This window comes from Oppia nitens, unplaced genomic scaffold (assembly GCF_028296485.1).
Source record: "Oppia nitens isolate AA-2021 unplaced genomic scaffold, nextdenovo-longstitch-racon4-pilon3 scaffold4_pilon_pilon_pilon, whole genome shotgun sequence".
In the NCBI taxonomy this organism is placed as follows: Eukaryota; Metazoa; Arthropoda; class Arachnida; order Sarcoptiformes; family Oppiidae; genus Oppia; species Oppia nitens.
In genome coordinates this window covers 6,805,738-6,833,510 of record NW_026533232.1, presented here as the reverse complement: position 1 = coordinate 6,833,510, position 27,773 = coordinate 6,805,738, and the positions used below count along the sequence as shown (strand labels likewise).

The 27,773-nt window shown below is 22.7% G+C and overlaps 5 protein-coding genes across 6 annotated transcripts; 3 read left to right on the top strand and 2 right to left on the bottom strand.

The window, feature by feature from the left end:
* Positions 1-496: 496 nt before the first annotated feature.
* Positions 497-2,541, bottom strand: LOC128959802 (E3 ubiquitin-protein ligase RNF170-like). Its single transcript, XM_054305816.1, has 4 exons — positions 2,030-2,541; positions 1,237-1,484; positions 971-1,173; positions 497-875 (listed from the first exon to the last, which is right to left on the bottom strand). Exons 1-4 carry the CDS (start codon positions 2,137-2,139, stop codon positions 597-599), a joined length of 840 nt encoding a protein of 279 aa, XP_054161791.1. The 5' UTR covers positions 2,140-2,541; the 3' UTR covers positions 497-596.
* An 813-nt stretch (positions 2,542-3,354) lies between these two features.
* On the top strand, positions 3,355-5,485 carry LOC128960657 (DDB1- and CUL4-associated factor 7). Its single transcript, XM_054306796.1, has 4 exons — positions 3,355-3,900; positions 4,378-4,578; positions 4,653-5,169; positions 5,234-5,485. The coding sequence occupies exons 1-4, from the start codon at positions 3,730-3,732 to the stop codon at positions 5,404-5,406; spliced, it is 1,062 nt and encodes a 353-aa protein (XP_054162771.1). The 5' UTR covers positions 3,355-3,729; the 3' UTR covers positions 5,407-5,485.
* A 717-nt stretch (positions 5,486-6,202) lies between these two features.
* Positions 6,203-7,327, bottom strand: LOC128959932 (eukaryotic translation initiation factor 4E-3-like). 2 transcript variants are annotated; one of them, XM_054305968.1, is made up of 5 exons: positions 7,164-7,327; positions 6,883-7,103; positions 6,634-6,826; positions 6,421-6,575; positions 6,203-6,359 (listed from the first exon to the last, which is right to left on the bottom strand). In XM_054305968.1, exons 2-5 carry the CDS (start codon positions 7,098-7,100, stop codon positions 6,242-6,244), a joined length of 684 nt encoding a protein of 227 aa, XP_054161943.1. In that variant the 5' UTR covers positions 7,101-7,103; positions 7,164-7,327; the 3' UTR covers positions 6,203-6,241. The 2 variants fall into 2 exon arrangements, with proteins under 2 accessions (XP_054161943.1, XP_054161944.1); XM_054305969.1 differs by having other exon boundaries at positions 7,207-7,327.
* An 8,547-nt stretch (positions 7,328-15,874) lies between these two features.
* Positions 15,875-18,256, top strand: LOC128959459 (probable 3-hydroxyacyl-CoA dehydrogenase B0272.3). The gene is made up of 9 exons (XM_054305414.1): positions 15,875-16,228; positions 16,298-16,429; positions 17,025-17,166; positions 17,245-17,348; positions 17,411-17,547; positions 17,645-17,709; positions 17,789-17,856; positions 17,932-17,949; positions 18,012-18,256. Exons 1-9 carry the CDS (start codon positions 16,054-16,056, stop codon positions 18,173-18,175), a joined length of 1,005 nt encoding a protein of 334 aa, XP_054161389.1. The 5' UTR covers positions 15,875-16,053; the 3' UTR covers positions 18,176-18,256.
* A 1,030-nt stretch (positions 18,257-19,286) lies between these two features.
* Positions 19,287-27,228, top strand: LOC128959898 (E3 ubiquitin-protein ligase MARCHF8-like). The gene is made up of 4 exons (XM_054305926.1): positions 19,287-19,720; positions 24,776-25,201; positions 25,424-25,513; positions 26,847-27,228. Exons 1-4 carry the CDS (start codon positions 19,592-19,594, stop codon positions 27,189-27,191), a joined length of 990 nt encoding a protein of 329 aa, XP_054161901.1. The 5' UTR covers positions 19,287-19,591; the 3' UTR covers positions 27,192-27,228.
* Positions 27,229-27,773: the final 545 nt, after the last annotated feature.

Sequence of the window (27,773 nt, the reverse complement as noted above, 5' to 3'; positions counted from 1 at the left end):
AAAGTTATAAACAATGTATAGAAATATTTTTATGGAAATATCCATTAGAGTTGTCTCAAAAATTCTCACTATTATTAAAATATAAAACATTTTTTAAGTTTCAATAAATAACACATAAAAATAAATTTTATTCATATAAATTTTGTTTTTAATTTTAATTCAATTGCCACATGTTATGTAAAATATATTTATAAAAGTTATACCTATCAGTTATCAGCAAACTATTAATTACCGGTAATTAAATTTGCTATTAGGCACTCAATCATTAATTAAAATATTTTATAGTTTAGATCTCCAAAAATTATAAAATTAATATTCAGTAAATACCACATAAAAGTCAAATATATCGAAATCCATTGCTTTAATTTCCATTGACAAACTAAAACATTGAATTCAGTTATTATATCGTAATAAAAACAAATTCATGTTTTGAAAGTATCTCAATATTTGATATATTATGTGATAATAAAATCAACAAATATGACTAAATGACTAGTAATGTAAAGGCATTTTTTGATGTTTTATAATAAAATATTTTTATCTAATTGGCTATTGATTAGCTATTATTTGATTAAAATTACAATACAATTGATATATTATTGTGGTTCCTCTTCCCATCTTCTCGATAAAAATCTTCTATAAATAATAGTCACATATATGGCCAACAATAATACAACAAATATATCGTCGAGTAAACCAAAGAGGCCAAAGACAGCCTCGGGAATCATATCTAAAGGCGATATTAAATACATAATTGCGGCCACAAAACACAGAACAATGCGGATCCTAAACATATACATTAGTCCACCGACTGTGAAGAACTCTGAGGTCAAATGACGCAAAAGTGTGGGTAAATCGTATATATAATCCATTAACTAAACAATAATTAACAACACAGATGTAAATTAGCGATTCAAATGAGATCAAGAAATGAATTTAACGACTCGAAAGCCGGTAACCATAACTTTACCGGACGGGGAGCTCCTGAATAACGACGATTATAATCATTCACGTCATGCATTATACGTGATCTCTCTGACGACTCTTCATCTGATAGTACAGTATTTGGTTGGAAGCACTGTAACATTACAGACACTTGTTGTCGACATACAGGACACTTGATGGGACCACCTCTCCATTGACCATGTTGCCAATACACTATCAAACATTGAGCTAATCATCGGAAACAACATCAAAGTATTGTTAATTATGTTATTCAAATAGATGACAACATACCACAAAATAAATGTCCACAATTGGTCTCAATTGGGAATCGGGGCTCATTAAGACATACGGGACACTGATTATCCATTCCGTAGTGATTAGAGTTAACTAAATTCATGTCATTATTGTCATCAATGGTGTTAGAAGTGTTAGAATTTCTGACAAATCGATTGGAAAACAAATGAGTTAAGTGTTCGCGGGTTTCGTTGACCACCGACTCGTTTGACGGATGGATGCGCTGATAGTATACACTCCGACACCTAATCAACACATAAACTATTATTAAAACATTTCTTAATACATAATAAATTTAATTAAAATATTTCTTTTTATTTCATCATAAATAGTTAAAAATACTATTCAAACAAAATTATTATTTAGTCCACAGACTGGACTTAGACTTAGATCCAAGGATTACACCATTAAATGACTTAAATTAATAATCAATTTAAAAGTAATTTTGGTTATAAACTATAAATAAAGCATTTCTTTAGTTATCATTTTTTAGTGTAAGATATGGTTTCACGCGATTAACCATTTATTAAATCAATTGAAGACATCGATCAATGAGATAATGAATATCAAGGCCAGACATTAACACACATTTTAATTACATTTTATTAATTGATATTATCTAACCTTCAAATTTGTATTTAAAATTAAAACTTTTATTACTAAATATGTTTCAATAGTCTAAATTTTATGCAAACTTTTGCAAACAACAAAAATTAAATTTCCAAAAAATATTTTTTTTTAATTAAATAATAATTAACTAATAAAATAAACGACAAAATAAATGGTTAACCTCTTGATGATAATGAAGAGTACAGTAATAGCAATGCCAATGAAAGCGGTGGCAAAAATGACCACTTCGTTGCCGATGCCGTCGATCAATGGCTTTTCATTCAATACCATATCAATGGCCAACAATCAGGACAAACACTAATTGATATCAATATATAACTTTGAGTGACATAACCATCACATCCGTGTCAATGACAGCTATATTAATGTCAATAAACAAACCACAGTCTTGTTGTGGACCAACTGTTTCAAGTGATCATCAAATCAACAAATGGATGATTATATTACACTTCTGTCATCACTTTATTGTTGGCAAAAACTATTGATAATTAACTGTAAATTTTGTAACAAAATAGTCGTTTATAAAACACTAAACCATTGATTATAATGATTGCAATGAAAAGTGTGATTATAATCAGTTATTACACATTAATTAATGACAAAACAATAGATTAATAAACAAAAGTATAAACAACTTATGTGTAGATATTTGTCGTAATCATAGTTTTCTACACTTTTATACAGTCAGTCCCCTAAACTAAGTCATTATATGTTTACTTAAATTATTTTTATTTATTTATTTACATAATATTATATTAATTATATTTTATTAAACTAAATATCTTATAAAATATTAATAATAATATTCATTTTATAATAATACTCTATATCTACCTGTATATTATAAATACTTCAATTTATATGTGATTAAATAACTTTAATAAATTAAATTTAAGATATTTTATTATTAGATTACATCTGAGTTATTAAAAATTTTAATAAATTATTTAAGAATTATATTTATTTATTAAATATATTTGATATTAAATTTGATAAAATGTTAAGAATTATATTTATAATTAAATATTTAAAAATTATATATTAATCGTATTTATAATTATGTAAACCTATAGTGATATCATATATTATCCATAGATTACGTTTGAAAAATGTTTTTGTTTTGATTATACAGTACTTTATTAGACATAAAATAGCAATTAATTTGACAAAACATTTGAATAGTTGGAGAAAAAAATAAAAATTGTAATTAAATAAACATTTAGTTGTATTAATCGGTTAAATGTATTGCATTTGTTTAAACTAATAATTATATGTAATTAAGCACATAATGTATTTAATATGACAATTGATTCATTCATTGATAAATGTATTGTAAATTTATTTTACTTTAATATTTACGGCAATATTTTGCTCCATCTTATGGTTGAAAAGTTGATTAAATTGTTTACCGATTGAATGTAATGTATTAATACATAATATATGAATGTAATAATGCATTGAAAACAATAATAGTCTACTGTATTGTTAATACCTGTTATTGAATGCATTGAATGCATTGATTGCTAATTTGTTGAGAGATTGACTATTGAGTTGATATATTAGACAACAAAGCGATTAATTGCTTAAACAATACTCACTGTTATCGCAATATATGTGTTATTAGTGTGAATGCAATCATCAATGATATCATGATTTGTGCGATCAGTTAATTATCACTAAAAAACAAAAAACATTTAAATAAACGATTGTTTGTATCGATTTAATTGGTGACCAAATCTGGTGATAATTTTATTATTGCCAACAATTATTATCTCAGATTAAATTGTTTTATATGACAATTGTGTGACATTTAATTGATTGACCACCTAATCGACGACTCGGTGACTGTCATAGCCGGCAATGGCTGTCCATTCCTCGGCATCGATGGCTTCATCTGTGTCTCAAACTAAGCGCAAAGAGATCTACAAATATGAGGCCCAATGGACAGTGTATTCAATGAATTGGTCGGTCAGACCCGACAAACGGTTCCGATTAGCTCTCGGGTCGTTCATCGAGGAGTACAATAACAAAGTATTTGTCACTTATTTTGATCACAATTTTAATTTAATTTATAATAATTGACATCAAATCTATACATTTTTATTTAGTAATTAGTTTTTATATAGTTATTAGTAGTTATTAAGTAATCATATGATATGATATGATATACCGGTATATTATTAATTAGACAATACTTACAGTTTATATCATATACTGTATATCCTATAAAAATAGAAAGTTAATTATAATTACATATAAATAATTAAAACTTTATTAACTTAATTAAAAATAGGTTTAATTAATAATAAACAATAAAATTAAAATTTATTTTAACTTATAGCGGTTGAAACTATTATTAAACTGTATTATAGTTAACAAAATTGATATGAATATTATGCAATTAATTTGAATGAAATGTATAATTTATGTTAATTTGATTAATATGATTGATATATTATTGTATAAATACCATAATTGTTATTAATGACAACATTTGGCATATTATAGGTACAGATCGTTGCATTAGATGAGGAGTCAACCGAGTTTGAGGCCAAGTCGACCTTTGATCACCCGTACCCGACAACCAAGATTATGTGGATTCCCGACTCTAAAGGCATTTTTCCCGATCTATTGGCTACAAGTGGTGACTATCTGAGGGTTTGGAGGGCCGGAGACACTGAGACACGACTCGAATGTTTACTTAACAATGTAATACTTTATTTAAACATTTATTTATTAATTTTAAACATTATTTAAATTTTGTTTATAATGAATGAACACAGAATAAAAATTCAGATTTTTGTGCGCCATTGACCTCATTTGACTGGAATGAAGTGGACCCGAACCTGTTGGGCACCTCCAGCATAGACACGACGTGTACCATATGGGGCCTCGAAACAGGACAAGTGATAGGTCGCGTCAATTTGGTCTCCGGACACGTCAAGACACAACTCATAGCACATGACAAAGAAGTTTATGACATAGCATTTAGTCGGGCCGGCGGTGGACGCGATATGTTTGCTTCGGTTGGTGCCGACGGTTCCGTCCGAATGTTTGATTTAAGACATTTGGAGCACTCGACTATCATTTATGAGGATCCACAACATCACCCATTGTTACGACTGGCCTGGAACAAACAGGATCCTAATTATTTGGCCACATTTGCGATGGACGCGTGTGAAGTGATCATTTTGGACGTACGCGTGCCGTGCACTCCAGTGGCCCGACTCAATAACCATAGAGCCTGTGTTAATGGCATCGCATGGGCACCACATTCATCGTGTCATATCTGTACAGCAGGTATTTATTTGTTTTATTTAAAATTATTTGAAATGTTATTTATACTTAAATTAAATAATATTAGCCGACGACCATCAAGCACTCATTTGGGACATCCAGCAGATGCCCCGAGCCATTGAGGATCCTATTCTCGCTTATACAGCTGAATGTGAAATAAACCAAATTCAATGGGCCAGTACTCAACCCGATTGGATTGCCATTTGCTATAATAATTCACTTGAAATATTAAGGGTTTGATTTTGATATAAATTGTCGACATTTACCGTACATTAACTTATAAATATCGTAATCATTTAAATCAAAATACTCTCATAACAAGCATTTAATTTTAACATAACGTTTCATATGTTTATTATTATACATATTGTATTTAATATTATTTACAAAAAATTCAAAATAATCTTGTTCGTTACATTGCATAAATTCATTTATCATGTATTTACATTATTAGTAAAATAATATTAAATTTTTATTTATTAAAACAAAAATATATAATTGAATTTATAACTTATTAGTACTAAAGAATTACTGGTAATGTATTTTTAAAACATTATTATACTTCAATTGGATATTATAGACAACTAAATTTGAATGTTTATATTTACAATTTATTTTATATCATATTATTCATATTTTAAATTGATATCAAATATTTTTTTATTTAATTTAATTACATCAATGTTTTGAAAATGCTAGTATTTAATACATGTAATAATGGTTTATTATTACGGTAATGATAAATACACTTTCAAAACTGTTTATAATTTAAAATTAATACAGTTTATATTTTACTACATTATTACTATATTTTACATGTATATCCGAATTGATATAAAAATTACGATAGCTTTAAAAATTGATTATTTTATAAATATGAAATAAAATTATTTGTAATACCAAAATTATGTAATCAATCCATTTGTAATAAATCTATCAAATTTATAAATAAACAATTTTAAATTTAATTATCATATTGCTTTTGTATAAAAATTTATTTAAAACAGTTACTTTATATTATTGATACAATATTTTGATAAATATATAATAATTAGTTAATCTATTAAATTATTACTTAAATAAAACTATCGGTAGTTTTCTTTTGCTTTTGAATGACTATCTTATTGTCTCTTGAATTGTGTTTTGCGTAATACATTTTACCATTGAATCCGGTCAATGATTTTAATGCCTGACTGTAATAAATTAAATAAATTAAATAATTGATATTATATAATAAATTATATATATTTTTACCCAATTTTCAAATTGACGACTGTATCACTTGAGTTTTGGGTCCAAACGGCTATTTTATTGAAATGATGTCTAAACATTAAGGCCACACCATTAATATCATTTATAAATTCAATAAGTGATCCATTGTTTGTATTGATTCCTGTGATGTCAAGCAACTAATATAAAATATTTAAATAACATATTTGTAAAGTCAATTATACAACATTTCATTACCAATTTTATCCAAATTTCATTCAAATGACTAGTTTTTCTCCAATCCTCTTTTCCTGGGAACTCCATAACCCATTGACCTCCCATATTGTTAGCCGAGTCCTCCCACATGGGCTTAATTCCCTCTTTGAATACAAAATAGTTGAAATGGGAAGTCATAAGACCAAACTCAAAGCCGTTTACTTCATTATAAGACCTTTATTAACAGATAATTAAAATTTGTTATTTATTGATAATCATTCAGTACTGTACCTCCAGAAGTCATCTTTAGTGACAAAAGTGCTTTTAATCTGCAGATAGTCTTCCCACTGATTGATACTTTTATGTCTTTCGTGTCCATCATTTCGTTTCCATTTCCAGATCTGCCATTTCTGGTCATTAGCTGTCAATTCAGTTAACTTTTTTGATGACTTTCTTTTATAGACACCATTGAATGCCTCTATCAAAGAGATTCCATCCTTAAAATGCATTTCCTTTTTATGTAAATTATAATTTTTTAAAAATAATTTAATTATAATTTAAATAATTATTACAATATTTTATCAATTGATTGTATAGTTAATTAATTTGATTGACCTCTCAATACAACAATATTATTCACGAAGAATCACAAATTGAAAGTAAAGCAATGACTTGACTTAATATTGTATTACACAGTAAATAACTAAAATAATAAGTAATAATTATTAAGTTTACTTAAAATATTCTCAACTTTTTAACACTTATTAAAATTAGTATTAATTTTTAAGTTAAGTCAAATTTATCTAACTGTAACAGTATAATGAAACTGATGCTACTGTACTATTATAAGTATATAAATGTGAATAATATTCATATATTTAGGTAGAAGCATTATAGAAAATAATATATTTTTTTTAATTTAATATATTAAGATAAAGTCAATGCATTGTATAAAATAATATAAATAAAACTTTAGTTATTTAAAAATGTATTTTTGTAAAACTATGTAAATATTCCAATTAAGTTGATTAAAAATTTACTTTAATAGTAATAAATTATAACATAAGTGTTTTCTCATAAATATGTTATTAAAGCTTTTTTTAAATTAATATAATTTACAATTCAGAAATCTTTGATATTATATAAAATAGTAATTTCATTATAATTATAAATACAATTTTAACTATCAGACAATAATAAGTTATTATTAATTACTAATGTTTGTATTTATTTTTTGTTGTTGCTAATATCAAGTTCAGTTTTAAATAATAAATAAATATATTTGTGTTGTTATACTTTTTTTATATTGTAGTAATATACTACTGTATAGATAATAAACTATTTGTTTTCGCTTAATTTACCATGTTTTTTAATATATCTATAGCAACTAAAATTATATAATAATTAAATTTTATTTAGAATATATTTATTAAATTTAAATACAAAACTTATAAATTGATTGATTATAAATCTTATGTCATATAATTTTGTTACTTGTGGTCGGAAAAAATACAATATTGTATTTGAATTGTAACTGTTAAATAAAGTGCAATAAAAAGTGAAAATACTTTAAAATAGTTTGTGATAATTGTTTTTTGTTTTTACTACTCGACATATGGGAAGTGGTTGTCTCAATACAGATACTTTTTGGATGATATTATCCTTTTCTCAAAAACGATTGTTTTATGTCTAGACTTTTATGTTTAACTACCTTATAGTCATACACTGTCTGTGCCATAATTTGTCGACAAATATCATGTAAATTGATAAACCATTACGCATGTGATGATACAATGCATTAAATAATAAATAGTGTTATAATTCAATATTAACAGTGATTCTGTCTTTTATAGTAAAGTTTTAATATATTCAATATTAAGATACAAATGATATATTTTTGATAATTATAGACAACATTGAAATCTTATAAATATTATTATTTTATTAATATTCTTTACAGTAAAACTAATATCTATGATTTATAAAGTCTTATATTATAATAATAAATAACTTAATACTGTATATTATTTATAAAATAATGTTTCAATACTTGATGGATAAAAATTAAAATTAGATGACATTTATGCTACACTATATAATATATCTTATATTAAAGCATAAATAGTAAGTCTTCTTTGAAGAACTTTATAAATACGGTTTAATAACTAATATTAATATAAAAATTATCAAAATTATAAATACTTTACTTTATTTTACAGAATCTCATTATAATATATAAATTGTATGGATATTATTAATACTATAATACAGATATAAAAATATAAATTTCTATTTGAGTATATAATTTTGGGTATTGTGTATGGTAACAATTAATATTATAAATTAATTAATAATACAAAAATACTATAACTAATTATATAGACAATATAAAATAATTTATATGTAGATTTGTAATAAATTAAAACAAAAATATTGAGAATTCTGATTTTAAGATAAAAATATTAATTAATTTACATTTATTGTAAAAATATTTTTAGTTTAACTATTCTATTTATTTACAAAAATAATAAAATATATTAAATACTTATATTATATGCAACTACAATAAACAAAATTTTATTACTTGTGTTACTACACAATCCAATAAATTTTTAAAAATTATAAGTTTAATATCTATATCAAGATTAAGCAAGTGGGTAGGGTGGGGCCATTTTACTCCCAGACTTTTTTCCAAAATTAAATATACTTTTTAATGAATTTTCTTTTGACCCCCTCCCCCTCTCTATTTTAAACTTTTGAGAAAATTGTCATTTAAAAATACAATAAAAGTGTACACCCACTTTATATACTCAAGATTTTATCCCATTCTATACCCCCTATAATCGAAAACCTTGCTTAACTCTGATCTATATGTAATAACTATAATATAAATGGTAACTCACTTATAAATAACAAAAATAATTATATATATATATTTGCTGTGTATATATATTTTTTACGGTTATATTTATAATGTATATATAAAAATTTTGTTAACATTAGCTAAAACTATTATTTATAACTTTTATAATGTATTAAAACAACACTTTATGTTTATTGCTATTTTGAAATTCGTGTATTTTTGTCGTCAAATTTTATTAATTTTTGAATAAAATATTTTTCAAATTATTATTTATATAATGCATATTCCATATATTATAATAGTTTAATACAGTATATTGTTATATATAGTATGTAATATATATAATTTATATTACATTAATACATATATAAATATTTATACAGTATATTGTATATATAACTACAATAAAAATATTTTTGCCATTTAATTTATATTAAATTCATTGATTGTGTCGCATGATTTTGAAAAATATTATGTTATTATTTAAAAATATGATTCATTATTATAAAAATATTTGTTAATATACTAAAGTATAAAAGATTAAACCAAAAACACTAATCAAATATAATAATATTATAAATTGTGATGAATAAGGATGTATGTAAATAACACTTTCAATAATTAAAGTTTTATAACTTTTATGCATTTAAACTAAAAGTGAATACAGTCGTCATAAAAATTGTTTGTATTTTATAAGCAATGATTACTTGAAAACTCAATTAAAACATTTTGAAATAATTTGGAAAAATATTAAGTCTTTCGAGTGAATAATTTTATTTAATACTATAAATAAATTTGAGTAAAAAGTGGTTTCAATTTAATTAGAGACTAGTGTTTCACATAATTATTAATTAGCATAAGTTTTCAAACACAAAATATTTTAATGTTTATAATGATATTCAAATACAATCTCTTTTGATATTATGTGAAATATATATCTATATACAGTATTTTATAATATAAGGCACGCATTAAAATGTTTTGATAAACACTTGGATATTGTGTCGCGACTACCAAACCAACTGATGTATCGTTTACTGTATAAACAGCCATAAAATATAAACTTAACATAAAAGAGCATAATTTACAAACAAATATCCCTATTATTTATATAATATATTTTATTATACAATACTAGCTCTAGTAATAGCAATATTAGCGGAAGTCTTGGATTTAAGACATTAGAATAGTTAAGCTTTAAATTAAAAGTGATTTAAAAGCTCTCTCTCTCTCTCTCTCTCTCACTCTCTCTCTCTTCTATTTGGCTCAAAATTTAAGTACTTTTTATATAATGATTTGTGAGAAGATTTATATTTTAAATACCATTTTATTCAATTATATAGGATGTTATATATTGTTTATTTTATAGAAAATTAAAATATAAATGTAATTCACTTTCAAATAAAATATATATTTAGATACTTCTAAATAACAAGATTACTTATATTGACAACAATTTTATTAAAATAACACATTTATAGATTTAAAAACAGTATTATTAAAATATAATACAATTAAACATTTTATTATTAAATATTTATATTAATTAATAATTTTAAACAAAAATATTGTATTTAAATTAATTTGTAATGAAATAATATTAAACTGACTAATTAATTAATTTATGCTTTATAATATATATAATATATTAAATAGTAGTCTTAAATTACTGTTTAATTGAAATAAATTCATAAACAATATAGATATATAAATTATAAATTTTTATAATATTATTTATAATATTTATTATTTGAATAGTAGATATAACAATAACAATTATACATGATAAAATTGCAAATGAAACACATTATTTATATTGATAAACAATATTGAGTTATAATTAATATAATTTAAAAAGTATTTTGATAAAATAAGTAATTAATTAATTTATAACAAATAACATAATTTACTATAGATTTTGTATATTTTAAAAATAATTATTGTAAAATCTAATAATTGTATTTAATATTTATTTACTAATACAATATATGATTTATATGACTAACTTGTTTTTTTTATTTAAAAGTTGTTATATTATATCATTTAAATTTATATAAATTTTAATATAATATTGTTTTATATTATCTAATAATTATGGTGGATATTTTATTAATATTTGTAATTATAACATAGATTATTATGTTAGATATGTATCAATAAGGTCAATAAACATTCAATTTTATATAATAGCAATACTAATAATAAATTATCTATATTATGTAATATATTATATATATCACTACAATTTTTGAAATAAACTAATAATTAAAATATTAAAATTTAACAAAATAGTATTTAAATTTTTGAAATATAAACCCAAAACTATTCAATAAATATATTATTATATACTGTTCACTCAAGTTATTCAAAAGTTTAATTAATTGATGACATTTAACTTAAACATAATATATAGTTTGAAAGTTCTGTTTTTGCTATATCCTTAAGCTTCACAATTGATGTATATCTTTACTAATAAAATTTGAGTGTTTTATAATAGTTATAATTTCATTATTTATCTAAATAAACAATATTATGATTATACAAAAAAACTATATAATAGAAAATATAATTTCACAAAAAATTATGATTTAGCGCTATATTATAATCTTGTGTTTTAGTGGATGTCTAGTTATCTGAGACATGATTTATCTGTTGGTCTGATACTTGTTGTCCATTCAAGTGAACAGTTGTATGACTGGTCTGTTTTTGTTCAGTATTCAAAAGGTTAGTGAGAATTGAGTGATAAAATGTGAGACTCTGTTGAATATTCAGTGAATTTTGTAGAGAAGTGCCAAATATAGGTTCGCTTTTCAAGTAGTCATTCAATTCAGTCTCACTGTAGATACCATTCCTATTGCTTCCCAATATATTATCAATTCTATGGTCTGTAAACCTTTGGTTCATATCATCACACAGTTGGTTGACATTTGATTTATGTCGAGTCGACCACTGTTTGTGTGACGGTTGACGGCCCGACAATATCTGTGCTGAACTCCATATCTCTCGACATTTAAATAACTGATTGCCGCCGATATATACAGAGTTAGTAGCAATTGAACGGCTTTTATATCTATTATATGTCTCACTTGTATTCAACGACTCTTTTCTTTTATTAAAACGCAAAGGTTTGCCATTTTCTGTCGATAAATGTTTAGATTGTTGTTGTCTTTCCAACATTTCTGTCTCTTTTAGCTTTGACTCAACTTTTTTTCTTTCATCTAAAAGTATACACTTTTCACAGATGCAGTCCTTGTGCTTACAATCCTTTTTGTGACCTTTTCGGTGATTTAATATTTTATTAAGTATTATATGTCATAAACTTAATTGTATTTTAAAAAAATTCCTTTTATTAAAAGATAATCAAATATTTAAATCCTTTACAATAATTGTAATTATTGCTTTTATTTTCTAATAAACTAATTTTTCTTTAATTATTTTTATTTTATAGCTAATAATATTAATTTAGATAATAAATAATATGACAATAAAACATATATAGATATATATCACCTTTTTTAGCAATTCTTCGGCCGTGATTTCGGCAGCGGACGCATTCCGGTACTGAACGGCCGGACTTTAAATCTAATTACAAATTTATTTATGATTTTATTGATACCAAATAATGTCATTTAAGTTTATCAAACCTTTTAATTTTGAATTTATTATCTTTTTTCTAATAACTTTATCCGTTGTTTCACTCATTATTTTATTAATAATTTTTTGTCAAATATATTTTATATGCCGTACTATTTAACACAAATCACTTCAAACATTTTAAAATTATTTTATCAAGTTTTTTCAAATTAATTACATTAATATTTACAAATATATTTCATATTAATACTTTATTACTATTACTAATACAATGTATTTATAACAATAGATAATTTTAAGTAAATACTTGTATAAATGAGTGGACAGTTGTCAGACAAAAACTAGTCTATAATACGGAAATCTTGTTTAAAATCACTGTTATTTGTAGCAAAAATGTTAGTTATGCGCAAAATCTTCAGATTTGTATCCATCGTATTGTATAATATATAGGAAAACATGTATCAAGAATTGGTTAATCGATTTAGATTTTCAAGATTTTTGGATCGCTTTAGTTTAGCGACAGAATATCACTTAAACAAATGTAGTCTTTAAATATTACTTTTTTTAAATATTTGTATTTTCATAAATGTTAGTTAAAATTTGTTATTATTTTAAAGATTTTTAAATTTAAAAATAAAATCTTTTTTTTAAACTAAATATCGATATTATTGAAATATTGTTATTTATATTTTGTGATATTGAAATTTATAATTATATATATAAAGAATAAAAATTTGAGAGAAACTAATTTAATAATAATAAAAATAAGTAATTTTATTAAATGAATTTATTTGAAAAGTGAAAAACATTTTCGTGAAAGTGTTGATTAGCGGTATTATTCAGACTTTAGAAAAAACAGACTTTTGGCTATAAATGAGTAACAAAATCAATATTTTATATTATTTGTCAAAATAATCACACAATTAGTCTATTTTAGTTGCAAACAAAATTATAAGACTACTTTTATTTGTATAAATATAAATAAAATAAATATCAATTTAAAATATTTGTTAAAAATCAAATAATAATTATTTAATTAAATTTTTAAAAATAAGTATATAACATTTACAATTACAAAAATTATATAATTAGTACTATAAATTTATTTTTAAAATGAGTTATTGATCACATTATCAGGCATATTAATTTATAGCTATATAAGTATAAATATTAAGAAATGTTTTATAATTAATACAATTATATATAAAAATTTTTAATAATATTTGAATGATCGGTATGGGAATTGTATAGCTTTAGGCAATTGTTGGTTAATTAAGATATTTAATGTATTTGAAAAAACTATTGGTTAGTACGGTTCGATCTAAACATAGTTTGCAATCTTTGGTCATTTTTATACAATTAGTAAAAGTAATAAACAATAATAATTATAACTACTATAAGTTTAATGATCATTATTAATAAATTGTTAATCATAAGCTATGTATTTACTGTATTTTAATTCTATATTATATTAAATAGTTAACTATTAATACATTAATAAATCATTTTTACTATAAGCAAACTGACTATAATATCTAAATATCATTATATAAATATAAGTAATAATTAATAATTAATAATAATAATAAATAATAAGTATATATAAGTATAAAATAATAATTTTATTGATTAATTGTCCGATAGATAAGCTAATCTACTACAGCATAACGTATTAATAATATTTTTAATTTATTGTAAATATAAGTTTTTCTTACTTTCGAAATTAATGATAAACTTATCAATTATTTTAAAATTTAACTAAATAGTTGTTAAAATACTTTTAATTTATAAGTTATTTTAATTATAATTGTAAACTATGTACAAGTCTATCAAAAATTATTAAGAATAAATAATATTTTATTTTGTGACCAATTTAAGGTTTTAATATTTAGATAATAATATTAATAAATAATTTTTTATCATTAATAATTATTTAAATTACTAAATTATTAGATTACTTTTGTTGATATTTATATTTATTTTTTTAGATAAAATCTCGTAAATTATGTAATAATATTGAATTAATTATTATCGATAACTCTGTAGATATCGATAATGTGAAGTTTCTAATTACTGTATAAATAATCAAAAATTTAAAATTACTAAAAAAACTTTAATAAGAGTAAACTTTTTCAAATTAGTGACATCTTTCATATGTTTTCGTTATTTACTATTAGTAGTGTTAATAAATCTACAATAATTGTAATCAAGTATATCAATTAATATAATATAATATATCATACAAATAATATTAATTACATAACTTAAAAAATAGTAGACTTGGATTTGAATAAATTTCTACAATTATTATAATCTAATGAATATTTTATCACTTACTATAAAATTTATTCTATAAATTATATAATACTATAAATATGTAATCATTAGTACTTTGATATTAACGATAATAATGTACTTAAAAAAATGTAAAAAGCACTCAAAAAGTATACAATTTTAACAGAATTTGTAAGAAAAAGTAGTCAAACAGTAAAACATTAATAATATTATATATGAGTATTAAAAGTGTCTACAGATGTCTCCATACAATGTTTGCATACATTTAACAATTATTTGTATTATATTTAATGCAAAACTTGTCATTGATTTGATGTTTTGTTTGTATCACTCAAATGAATACTACTGTTTGGTTAATAATAATGTATTTATTAATGATATAATGGTATAAATGTTTTAATTGATAATTGAAATTAAGTGATAATTTTGAGTCTAAAAGTGCAAACATTTCTGATAACTCAATCAATTAATTATTTATCAGTTTTTTCACCAAAATCTCAGTCAAAACACATCTAAATATTAAAACTTAAAATTTTGTTAAGTAATTGAATTGAATTGAATTTTCATATTTATATTATAAACTATTATTTAATTGAATAGCAATTGATTTCCTTATTTGTAGTAATTATATGTAATTATAGCCATAATTATCATATAATTTGTTATTTCAATACACGTTTTCATTGAGTTTTGAGAAAACATTGAAAACAATGTCAAAACTTTTGTTAAGACAAACACTGCGATTACCAACAGTCTTATCGGCCAAACAGGTGACCACTGGTCAACAAACGGCTGGCCAACAGTTAATCCGTTTGTTTAGTAAGACAGCGGCCGTTAATCGCATCGAAAATGTCCTCATTATTGGATCGGGACTTATGGGCTCAGGTATGTGACTATTATTTTGATGATATATTTTTAATATCAATTGTGTGTCCACTTTGTCGGTGATGTCAGGTATTGCCCAGTCGTGTGCCACAACTGAACGATTCAATTCAATTACATTACAAGATGTAAACAATGAACAGTTAGCTAAAGCTAAGGATCGCATCACTAAAAGTCTTAACAATTTAAAGGAAAAGAAAAAAGGTTTTTATTATTTTAAATAATTTGCTTTTTATTGATTAGTTTGTATTAAATCTTAATTATTATAGTTTTTCTAATTTAATTTATTAAAATTCATTACTAATTACTAATTATATTTTATTAATACTGTATTTATTATATTATTTTATCATTACATAAATTTATCAATGATTTGTTACTTAATATAAAACAATACTCTAATTAATTGTTTAAAATATAACTATTTATTTGAATATACTTTTATGAGATGACCCGGTTATCAGCAAAAATACCGGTAATTTTATCGGCTACCGGTAATTTAATATAATACTTAACGGCATTACATCATTGATTCACATGTTTATTGCATAGTATTAACTATTAATACTTTAATGAAGAGAAAGAGAGGAAATGATAGCTAACGAAATCAATGGTGTTTTGACCTAAAATTAATAAAACAAATAATACAACTTATTTACAATTATAGTAAATCCGTACACAATATTAATAACCTAAATATAATAAATATAATTGAATAAAAACTTGTATTTGTATAGATAATTGCATATATGATACTACAGTATTAATAGTACTATTAATGTCTATTTTTTAAATTTAGTGAATATTAATAGCATTGATGAAGTGGTCAATCGTATAACTCTATCGACTGAACGCAAACCAGTTGTCGATCAGAATCTCTTAGTTATCGAAGCGATTCCCGAACTTTTGGAACCAAAACAAAGAATATTCAAAGAACTTTGGTTTGTTTTTGGACACAAATTATTGAATGTTTATTAAGTTTAAGTTTAAGTATAAATATATATATATTTATAATTTAGTTCACAATTCAAAGACAACAAATCAGTAATATTTGTTACGAACACATCTTCTCTTCCCTGCTATGAGATCGGCAAATATGTTGACTGTAAAGAAAGATTTGGAGGTAATTATAGATTTAATTTAAATTAAAAGTCAAAACTATAAATCATGTTTTTGTGTGATTAGGTCTACATTTCTTCAATCCGGTACCAATGATGAAATTGGTTGAAGTAATCCGTGTATTGGACGCAACAAATGATCATACATTTGAAGCACTCATTCAGTTTGTTAAAGATATGGATAAAGTTGGTGTCACCTGTAAGGTATGATTTGCACTATTAGTATATTATATAATTTACAATTACTGCAAAATATGAAACATTAAGTAACTAAAAAATAAACAATTGTTTACTAATATAGGATACGCCGGGTTTCATAGTAAATCGATTACTTGTACCGTATATGCAGGAAGCCGTCGCTCTTTTGTAATATATTATTATTATTATTATTTTGCAATTACCGTAAATACTGTTTCGGTAATTATAGTTTGTTTTACTTATTTAGGGAAAGAGGTGACGCTACCGCCCGAGACATTGACATTGCAATGAAATTAGGCGCTGGATATCCAATGGGTATTTTAATTATTAATTTGGATTAAAAATTCAATTACTTTATTAATTTCTGGTATTTGCATATTTATAATATAGGTCCATTCGAATTAATGGGTAAAATATTGTTTTAAATTTGTTTGAGTTTAAATTGATTTTAAAATATGCTATTTATATAGATTATGTAGGTTTGGATACCAATAAGTTTATAGTAGATGCTTGGGCTGCAAGGGGTGATCCAAATCTGAAAATATATAAATCAAAATTAATTGAAAGTATGGTTGCAAAGGGACATTTAGGCAAAAAAACGGGTAAAGGTTTCTATGATTATACCAAAAAATAAGCACTACTTTGGATAATATTTTTATATTATATGAAACCTTTTATATTCTATTAATTCATTATAATTTACTATATTTTTATATAAAATTAAATTAATGTTACATACAATTTGCCATTTGTTGTGTTTGTTTGGTGCTATTGTTTTCGCAAGAATTGAAACTATATTTTCACATGAATTACAATTCAATTAATAATACAATATATTTTGATTGCTTCTAATTGATGATAAATAAAGCAAAAAAATCAATATTTGTAACTAATTTTTGAAATTCTTTATAAATAAATTATTAGGTATTTTTACATTTATATTACTATAAGTTTAATTTTGTGTAAATAAATAATATATTACCAAAGTTTTTAAGAAAATGATTACATTTTTGGCAATTCATAGGAAATGTTGAAGGCTTTAAACGACCCTTAATTACTAAATAAAGGTTATTCTGTCATATACTACACACACACTATTTGACGACTTCCTTAAACATTTTGTAAATATTTTCAACATTAACATTATATTTGAAATATTTTAGATCAAAACATTTTAGATTTAGTTTTTAACTAATAATACTTTTTAGGCAAAGTATATCGTTTCAATGTTTTTACTTAATAAATACTATTGAGTTTGAATGAAAAGTCAATTTTTAAAAGTAGTTTTCTATACATTTATGATAATAACGAATATTCTTTAGAGAAATAAAATTTTAAGTTATTAATGAAATTTGCATATTTAGCTAAACTATAAAAAATATGCGATAATTCTTGTGATGAAATGTTTTCATTGGATTTAAACTTAAATATAATATGAATAGAAAACATTGAAATTCTGTACAAAATTCTTATGAAAACTCTAATAGAAATAAATATATGAGAAAAGTGTTAAAACTTTTTAATCGACGATTTTTTATGAAGTGTTAAGTCTTGCGTATTGTTGTGAATACACATTAAATGATATTTATATTAAATTTAGAGCTATTGTTATATGATTTAAAATGTAAAGATTTTGTTATTATTTCAAATGAATTATTGGTGTGATTATTATTATGGATATGCAATGACTTTACTGTACAATATGTTTGTAAAGTCGAGAGTCGATTGTAGACAAGCCTTGACAACAGCTGAAGAACCAATAAGAGAGTAGAGCCAACTCATGACAGATCCCATTGAGAGCACAGACAGAATGAGGGAGAGAGGCATACATTGAGAGGAGAGACCCATACAGTGGAGAGTTGAGTCTGGATGTGCACTACAAGTGCAACACTGGACTTAAAGCAGCGCAGCTCTGGTTAGGGCTGTTTGACTCAACAGTACAGACATTGAGAGCATCTCTGCATCACTTCATTCATGTTTCCCATCGTTTGCTTCTTTAGTTTGGTTTGTTGTTTGCATTGAATGACAAATACAACAAACAACGTATCCTATGGCCAAACAAAGCACTTCATGTGATAATACAGTGAATCACTACCCGATCCGTGGCGGAGGACCCGTACTTATCGATGGATCCACTGATCTCATTGAACTCGAGAGCGATCAGAGTTTAGATGATTTGGTATAGTATTTGTTTATATATTTTTTATATAACATTACATAACATTTATTATCGATTTCACTCTATCTTTGTTTCCATGTGTTTGATAACAAACTCTAAATTTCTTATACTTTGTATTTATTTCTTATTATTTCTCATTAATTTCAATTGTTAACTAATTTTTTAAATCAAACTTTTCAATGTTAAGCATATCTTATTAAAAAACAAACTTTTTTATATTATACGACAAGTGATGCCAAATAAATATTTATTTAAAAGTAGAGTTTATTAGTGGTATGTTATTATTATTTTTAATTTACAGTATAGACCGTATTTAGTAAATACAGAGTAGCCTTGAATTTGATGTTAATTCATATAATTTATATATATATACTGTATTTCATGACTTGTGATAAATTATAAATATGACAATAAAAGGCATTTTTTATAATTAATTGTCAACAAAATTTCACGTATTATATCTGTTTATTTGTTATGCTAATCAAAAATATGATAAAATCAGAAAAAATACAGCGAAAGCAAAATACTAAAGATTTAGAATTAAATATTATATTAATTTGTATTATTTTTTTGCATTGAAATGATTTTTTAAAATATTAATTACAAGTGATTGAATAAATGAATGAATGAATGAATGAATGAATGAATGAATGAATTGATTGATTTATAGTATGTCATTGATCTCATATATTATACATTTTTATATCTAACTTATTATAGCGCCATATAATTATCACATTTTTAGAAAGTAATTGTTATTGTATTTCTATGGTTTTGTATGTTTTGATAGAAAAAATAATGTCATAGTTAGTCATTAATGCAATTTTGGTTATAATCCAAAATAATTTTTATACAAATGTATTAGTTATTGTAGATTTCTATTTATTTTAATGTTTTTATAAACTAATATAATCTATGATTTAATGTTAAGAAAGCAAGTAATTTATTGGAGTTACTGTTAAAAGAATTTTAGAAATTTTTAACAAATATTTTAAACGATTCCTTTATTTTTAGTACTTATTTCACTTATTTTCCATTTAATTAAATCAAGTTAACAATCAAATCAGATATAAATAAATTAATACAATTACTAATAGACTATTTATATTTATATTAAGTTTCTATTTATAAATTACACTATCTATTGAATATATGTAGATATAGTTATTTAAAAATTGATTTTTAATTATTAATACAAGTATTACATTAATTTGTATTTTATTAATTGTAAAATTATCATTTTTACTTAATGTTATACTTATAGTGAACAACAAAGTTATAATTTATAACTTATAAATTGTTTACATATACATAGTGTATATTTTACACTAAACTACAGTTAATATAGATTTTTATATTTGATACTTAACACTGTTTTTGAATTACGATCCGCTTTAATATGTCATCACATTTTAAAATACATTACATATTTAATAATATTGAAAATCAATTCTTGTTTTCAAAAATAAATGAATTAATCGAAAAATACAATAAACTTCATTTAAAGTTACACAATGTATTATGTTATACAAACTGATTATCATTTAATATTATTGTTTCCGAAGGGCATATGTTATAAAGGCACTACAATTCAATCTAAAATTATATTTATACAGTTAAGGAAACAATTTTTTTTAATGATTTTATCGGTTATTTAAAAAATCATTTATAATTTCACGATACTTTATAAGGAGATAAATTATATTTATTTACAATGTGTTATATAAATTAAACAATACAACTGTTTTGGTTAATTATGCTTAATTTATCTATTATTGCTTATTACAATATTATTTAATCATTATAACTTTTTATTATATAGATGTTGAAATAAAAAATTTTTAAATCACACATATTTGTAAATTATTTATATTAATTATCAAATAATTGTCTTTATATAGTTATTTCATCGAGTATTTTATAAAATATAAGATATAATTCTGGTCATTAACATAACAACTAATTACAGTTTTTTAAAAATTATTTCTTAATTATAATAAACAAGTTATTAATAGTTAAATGTAATATTAAGTATCAATAACTTGTTTTATATGATTGAGAAATATACGTATAAATTAAATATTAATAAAAAAAACAAGATTTACTTTATAATTAAACTTAAATTTAAAGTTCAATGTCTTTAAAGTTTTTCTTTGATCATATGTTTTATAAATAGTATTATCTTATATATACTTTAATGATTTATATAATTTTATGTCAAAATTTCATCTTTTTATGTCAACCTTAATCTATACAAAAAAAACCATCTCTTTGTTTATAAACTAAAATTATTTTATATGAAATTCAGAGACATTTACTGTATATAAACATTAAATCTTTTGTTTTATTTTTAATTATTTAAATAATATATATTAAAAACAATACTAATTTATTTTTTTTAAAGTGTTTAAAATACATAAACTGATTAAAATTATTGATAATATTATTTTTTATGTATAAAAATGATTTTATTCTCAAGTTGTTGCAATTTCAGTGTAACTGCAATAAAACAAATACATGTCTATGAATATAATTTTTATTAAATAATTTTGAAAAACAGCAGAAAAACTAAATACATTATAATGTAATTGCTTTTATTTAGTTTAAATCTATTGAAATAATCAGTGAAATGTATTTGAAATAATCAAGTGACTTGACTTGCATTTTATATAAAGTATTTATAGAAGTAAAAAAAATTATACCACTATTTAACATATTTTGTTATTTTATATTATACTGTAATCAGGGTTAAGTAAGGGGGGGTAAGGCCAAAATACCCCCCCCCTAAGATCGAGAAATTGGGATTTTACCCCCCCAGACTTTTTGACCAAATTGAAAAAATTGTCGCTTAAAAACGAGGAGAAATGACCCCCCCCCCCCCTAAAATTTCGGCGCCGAAGGCGCCGAAAATTTTTTTGAAATTTATAAAAATTTTAATTTTAGTTGATACTATTTTAGTAAGTGTTTTTATGTTTTTAATATTTATAAAAATCTAATTATTGATTAAAAATAGTTAAAATAACGTTAAAAGTCATCAAAAAATAACATTATTTTAATTAAAATAAACTAAAAAATTAAAAATTACCTATTTGTTGAAAAGAGTAATCATATTACAATTTAAATATAAGTTTAAGAAGTTAATAAAACAATAAATACTTATGTTTTTATTAATAATTTTTAAATTTTAAATAAAAAATTTAAAAATATTTTCAATTTTGTACTTAATATAATTAAACTTTAACGAAATTTGAGTTAAATAAGTAGTATTCAGTCAGTATTTGTATAAAAATAAAAATATATAACAAACTATAAACATTAAGTATTGTTTAAAAAATTAATTATGTTAAAAGTTAAAAATTATTAAAATACTAAAAATAACTCATAGTGTATCATTAATGCTTTTATCAACTATTTTTAAATCTTAAATACATTATTTTATTTTTTTATTAGTTATATAAGTTATAGTATATAGTTTTTATTAATTTAAAAAAATTTTTTTTAAAAATATTTATTTTTTGTTAAAATTTAAATTTTTGTTAATTTTTAAGTTTTTAGTTTTTTTTTATATTTTTGGAAATTTTACCTATTTTCCCGGGAATTTATACGGGAACTTGTGGGAATTTTATTGAATTTACATGGGAATATTCGGGAACTTAAGGAATTTTTAGGGAATTTTCTCTAGACCCCCCCCCTTGATTTTGGATTTTTGAAAAAATTGCCGTTTAAAAATGCAATAAAAATCTTACCCCACCCAATACCCCCCCCCAAGATTTTTTGAGAATTTTGTAAATTTTACCCCGGTCTACCCCCCCCTAAAATCCAAAACCTTGCTTAACCCTGACTGTAATGTATTCTGTCGTAGACTGAAAATTAAAGTCATTATTCATAACTATTGATAAATTATTACAGTATTATAAAGTAAATAATTTAATACATTTGTCATATGAACCGAAATCAAATGTAAAGCAATATTTAAATAAATGACTGAATAAATATATTACTAATTAGCAAAACCAGACCTTTCGGGTTATACTTTAAATTTCATCGGCTAATGGTTTTCATATTTGACACAATTATAAGTTATTTTTACAAAAATGCATTTTATATGTTTAGGATATTAATTTTAAAAATCGTTTGTTTATTTATATAATGCTAAGCTTTATTTAAAGCAATGTCTTAAAGATACATAATTGGCATTTAATGCAGTATTATGTATGACATAATTATATTGTATAACTATATTATAAAGCATTTCTTTTAATAAATTGATTACTCACTGTGAAAACAAAATTATAATTTAATATTTTGATAAAATCATCTTTTATTATATACATTCCACTATTGTATTTGTCCACTTGTTTTCACATTTTATACAATTTCATGTATTTTTCCATTACTATTAATATTTTTAATAACCAAATTTTCAACACAATTTTTACTCATTTATAGGACAATAAGAAATATTGGGCTTAAATTGTATTTTGTCATATAATGAATTTTATTTATAATTGGATATATTGTAGATGTTTAATAGATATTGTATGTCATTGTATTATTTATTTTGATAGTTAATAATACGACCCATTTTAATGTGATATTTATGTCCACTGAGAATTAAAAGTGGATTAGAAACACATATACAGTAATATTATTATAAATAGTGTAACAAATTTCATGTGAAATACTATTATTAATAAACATCAAAAAGAGATTTAAAAATCAACTGAAGATTCACTAAAATAAAATAAAATAACTTATTTTATATCATATTTTCTAAATAATGATTATATAATTTGTAAATCAAATAGCGATTTTTAATTATTAACTACGAAAATATTATTGATTTTTGTATTGTATGACATATATGACATAATTATCTTTATTTTCTGTATAACATATACATTATATATATACTTATTATCAAAATATAATTTTTAATATTTTTTCTGTTTGAATTTATCATTTGCTTGTTATTATGAATTATATAAAACTTTTAAATAAAAATATAATTGGATTAAAATTTATATATTAATATATATTTCTTATTGATTACAGTACTTATGTGCCAAAACTGAAAGCAACGATATAACGGCCGGTTCGTCGAAAAATACAAATAATACACAAATTAAGAAACAAAAGTCGCAACAAAATAGTAACAAACTGTCAAAAGTTTCAAATATAAAATATATTTGTCAATCGGTTAATAATAAAGAAGAAAATATTGAAAACGATGACGAAGACAGTGAAGAAATGGATGACGAAATGGATGACAATAAAAGACTTAACGTTAACACTATATCGTGTCGACCAATATCTGAGACATCATTAGTCAGTGAAATGACTGTTTCTACCGATTCTTTAAGTGATCCCAACTCTCCAATGTGTAAGATATGTCACATGAATGCTAAAGACAACGACCCTCTCATCAGTCCGTGTCGTTGCTCCGGAACCATGCAATACATGCATTGCGGGTGTCTTATGGTATGATATATTCTTAACATCACTACTAAGACAACTAAATTACATTTTTAGTCAAAATATTAATTTATTACCAATTTTATTGCCAAATCAAATAACAGATTATGTCAATTATATCAAATGAATTTTAGAAATTTTTTCTTTAAATAATTTAAATGTTTATTGAAATTTTGGAATTTATATTATAATTAATTATAATATTTATAAAAATATTTATGATTACAGCGATGGCTGGAAATAACGTCTAAGAAGTCACGAAAACCATTGAGTTGTGAATTATGTCAATATCAGTATCAGTGGCACAAAAAATTTAAGGCAAGTGTCACCACATTATTATTATTTATATTTTATTAAAATCCATACAATTATACTTGAAATTTAGTGAATGTTTAATATTTTAAAAAAAAATATTTTATAAGTTTATTAAATATTATGTACAGTATTTTTTTAAACATTTTCTCTAGATTTAATTGTTAATTATCTACTGTACTATACTGTATAGATAGTATATATATTTTGAATTTTTAAATTAATGATAGAAAATATTTAAAAATGTTTGCATAGAAAATAATGTATGTTAACAATAAAAATAGAAACCCACTGAACTATTTTAAATAGAGGTCAGTCAGTAATCGCTTAGATATATACCTCTTTAACCAAAAGGGTTTTCCTCAAAAATTATAAATATAATGAAATATTTTCAGCTAAAATACATTTAATATATTTGGAGTTTTTTTTCTAACGGTAAAGAAAACAAAATCTTTTTATATACTGTATTATTAACTTTAAGAATCTAAGAAATAAAAATTATATTTTATTATATGTTATTATTTTTTATTACTTATAATGCTAATGCTAATGTAAAACTATTTTAAATAATATCAAACAATTTTATATAAACCAACACTTTCATTAATTATACTTTTAATACTGTGTGCTTCTAAGCATTGCTTCCTGAGTTTTTTTTTAAATTACTCAAAAAATATGTTTTATTATAAATTTTTTTACAAAAAAATAAAAGTTATAATCTCATATATATGCGAACATACATACGTGAGTCTCATTTATAATTACATGACAGCATACATAAGCTTATACATTATATACAATGTAAATTTATAGTATTTTATACATGTAAAGCGTGTTAATTACTTATTTTCAATTTTGTTATTTATTTATTTTTACTATAGCTATCACTAAAATTTTGTTTTTTCCATCAAAATCTGTATGTTATATACAATAAATAAAAATTTTTATTTTTGGTTATCATTAAATCTTTTCATTAAACACACAAATGTAACACTATATAAGTAAATGTTTAAAGTTATATTTATACAATAATTTTTGGTTTAATTTACCTTATGATTTATAATTGAATTTATTTAATGTATTTATATGTTTTATTAATACATTAGTTAATAATGTATTTTTTATAGTACTGTATAATCTCTAGTCTTGAATTAGTTGTCATTGAATAATAATTTTGTTGAAATTTATGAAACTAATAATATTGATGATTAATAAGATTATTAACTAAAAAAATTATTTATTTAAATAAAATATTTATTGTAGGCATATTAAATTAGTTAAAATAATTACATAAATAAATGATTAAAATTTAAAATTAATAAATAATTTGAATGAATAGGTGAGTCACTGGCAGTTTCCTCATTGTTCACGCAATGACAAGATATTGCATTCACTATTTATGGTGTCGTTGGGTGTGATGGCCTGTTGTGCGATCATTACAATAATGTGTTTCAAACAGGACAGGGGTCATAGGGTTGAGACAAATCAAGCAGAACTAACACAATCGGAAATCGTGACACTTATATGTGGAGTACTTTTCTTTTTAGCCTTTTTTATGGCAATGTATGTGGAAGTCAAGGCCAGACATACCATCTATAAGTTGTTTATCAAATTTATTTACCTCAACCAGCAGTGGTATATCGATGAATACGACAAAAAGGACTGCCAACCCGTACACGTATGACATTCAATCATATTATCACTTTAAACACCGATAATCACTAGTAAAACAATTTAATGAAACATTATGTTATTCAAACTATTTAACTGAGTTTGAGTAACAGCTATGCAACTGTTGAAACAGTATTAAAACAAATAAATACTTATACTTTTTGACAATTTATTCAGAATATTCTTTATACTATAACTTATGCTTATTTATATTTGAACAACAAATATACACTACATGTTTATTAATTTATTTAATGGTAATTGTTAGATTTGATAAATGATATGTATTATTAATATTAAATATATTGATTGTGAAATTATTATAATTAATTTAATGCTTAATTAGTCAATTTTTTTATTTATTGTATCTATAATTTACTTATAATATTGTACTTTTAATATGATGTAAATTGTAAGACAATGAGACATATCTCATGCTTATTATGTATTTATATACGTTTTATACTATCAATTGATTCAATCATTAAACTAAAAAAAATTACATAAATTAAAATCAATTGAATTTCCATTACAGCTATATTTATAATGCTATGTACACAAATGTAAATAATATTATTTGAATTGGCATCAATCA

Excerpts from the sequence above, each read along its gene's own strand:
- LOC128959932 (XM_054305968.1), bottom strand. The coding sequence starts at position 7,100 with ATGCATTTTAAGGATGGAATCTCTTTGATAGAGGCATTCAATGGTGTC. Across the intron at positions 6,827-6,882 it reads ACTAAAGATGACTTCTGGAG|GTCTTATAATGAAGTAAACG; the intron begins GTACAGTACTGA and ends CTGTTAATAAAG. Across the intron at positions 6,360-6,420 it reads GTCGTCAATTTGAAAATTGG|TCAGGCATTAAAATCATTGA; the intron begins GTAAAAATATAT and ends AATTTATTACAG.
- LOC128959802 (XM_054305816.1), bottom strand. The coding sequence starts at position 2,139 with ATGGTATTGAATGAAAAGCCATTGATCGACGGCATCGGCAACGAAGTG. Across the intron at positions 1,485-2,029 it reads CTCTTCATTATCATCAAGAG|GTGTCGGAGTGTATACTATC; the intron begins GTTAACCATTTA and ends TGTGTTGATTAG. Across the intron at positions 876-970 it reads ATTCAGGAGCTCCCCGTCCG|TTAATGGATTATATATACGA; the intron begins GTAAAGTTATGG and ends ATTATTGTTTAG.
- LOC128959459 (XM_054305414.1), top strand. The coding sequence starts at position 16,054 with ATGTCAAAACTTTTGTTAAGACAAACACTGCGATTACCAACAGTCTTA. Across the intron at positions 17,548-17,644 it reads AAGTTGGTGTCACCTGTAAG|GATACGCCGGGTTTCATAGT; the intron begins GTATGATTTGCA and ends TTACTAATATAG. Across the intron at positions 17,710-17,788 it reads CAGGAAGCCGTCGCTCTTTT|GGAAAGAGGTGACGCTACCG; the intron begins GTAATATATTAT and ends TTACTTATTTAG.
- LOC128959898 (XM_054305926.1), top strand. The coding sequence starts at position 19,592 with ATGGCCAAACAAAGCACTTCATGTGATAATACAGTGAATCACTACCCG. Across the intron at positions 19,721-24,775 it reads ATCAGAGTTTAGATGATTTG|TACTTATGTGCCAAAACTGA; the intron begins GTATAGTATTTG and ends TATTGATTACAG. Across the intron at positions 25,202-25,423 it reads TGCATTGCGGGTGTCTTATG|CGATGGCTGGAAATAACGTC; the intron begins GTATGATATATT and ends TTATGATTACAG.
- LOC128960657 (XM_054306796.1), top strand. The coding sequence starts at position 3,730 with ATGGCTGTCCATTCCTCGGCATCGATGGCTTCATCTGTGTCTCAAACT. Across the intron at positions 4,579-4,652 it reads TCGAATGTTTACTTAACAAT|AATAAAAATTCAGATTTTTG; the intron begins GTAATACTTTAT and ends GAATGAACACAG. Across the intron at positions 5,170-5,233 it reads GTGTCATATCTGTACAGCAG|CCGACGACCATCAAGCACTC; the intron begins GTATTTATTTGT and ends AAATAATATTAG.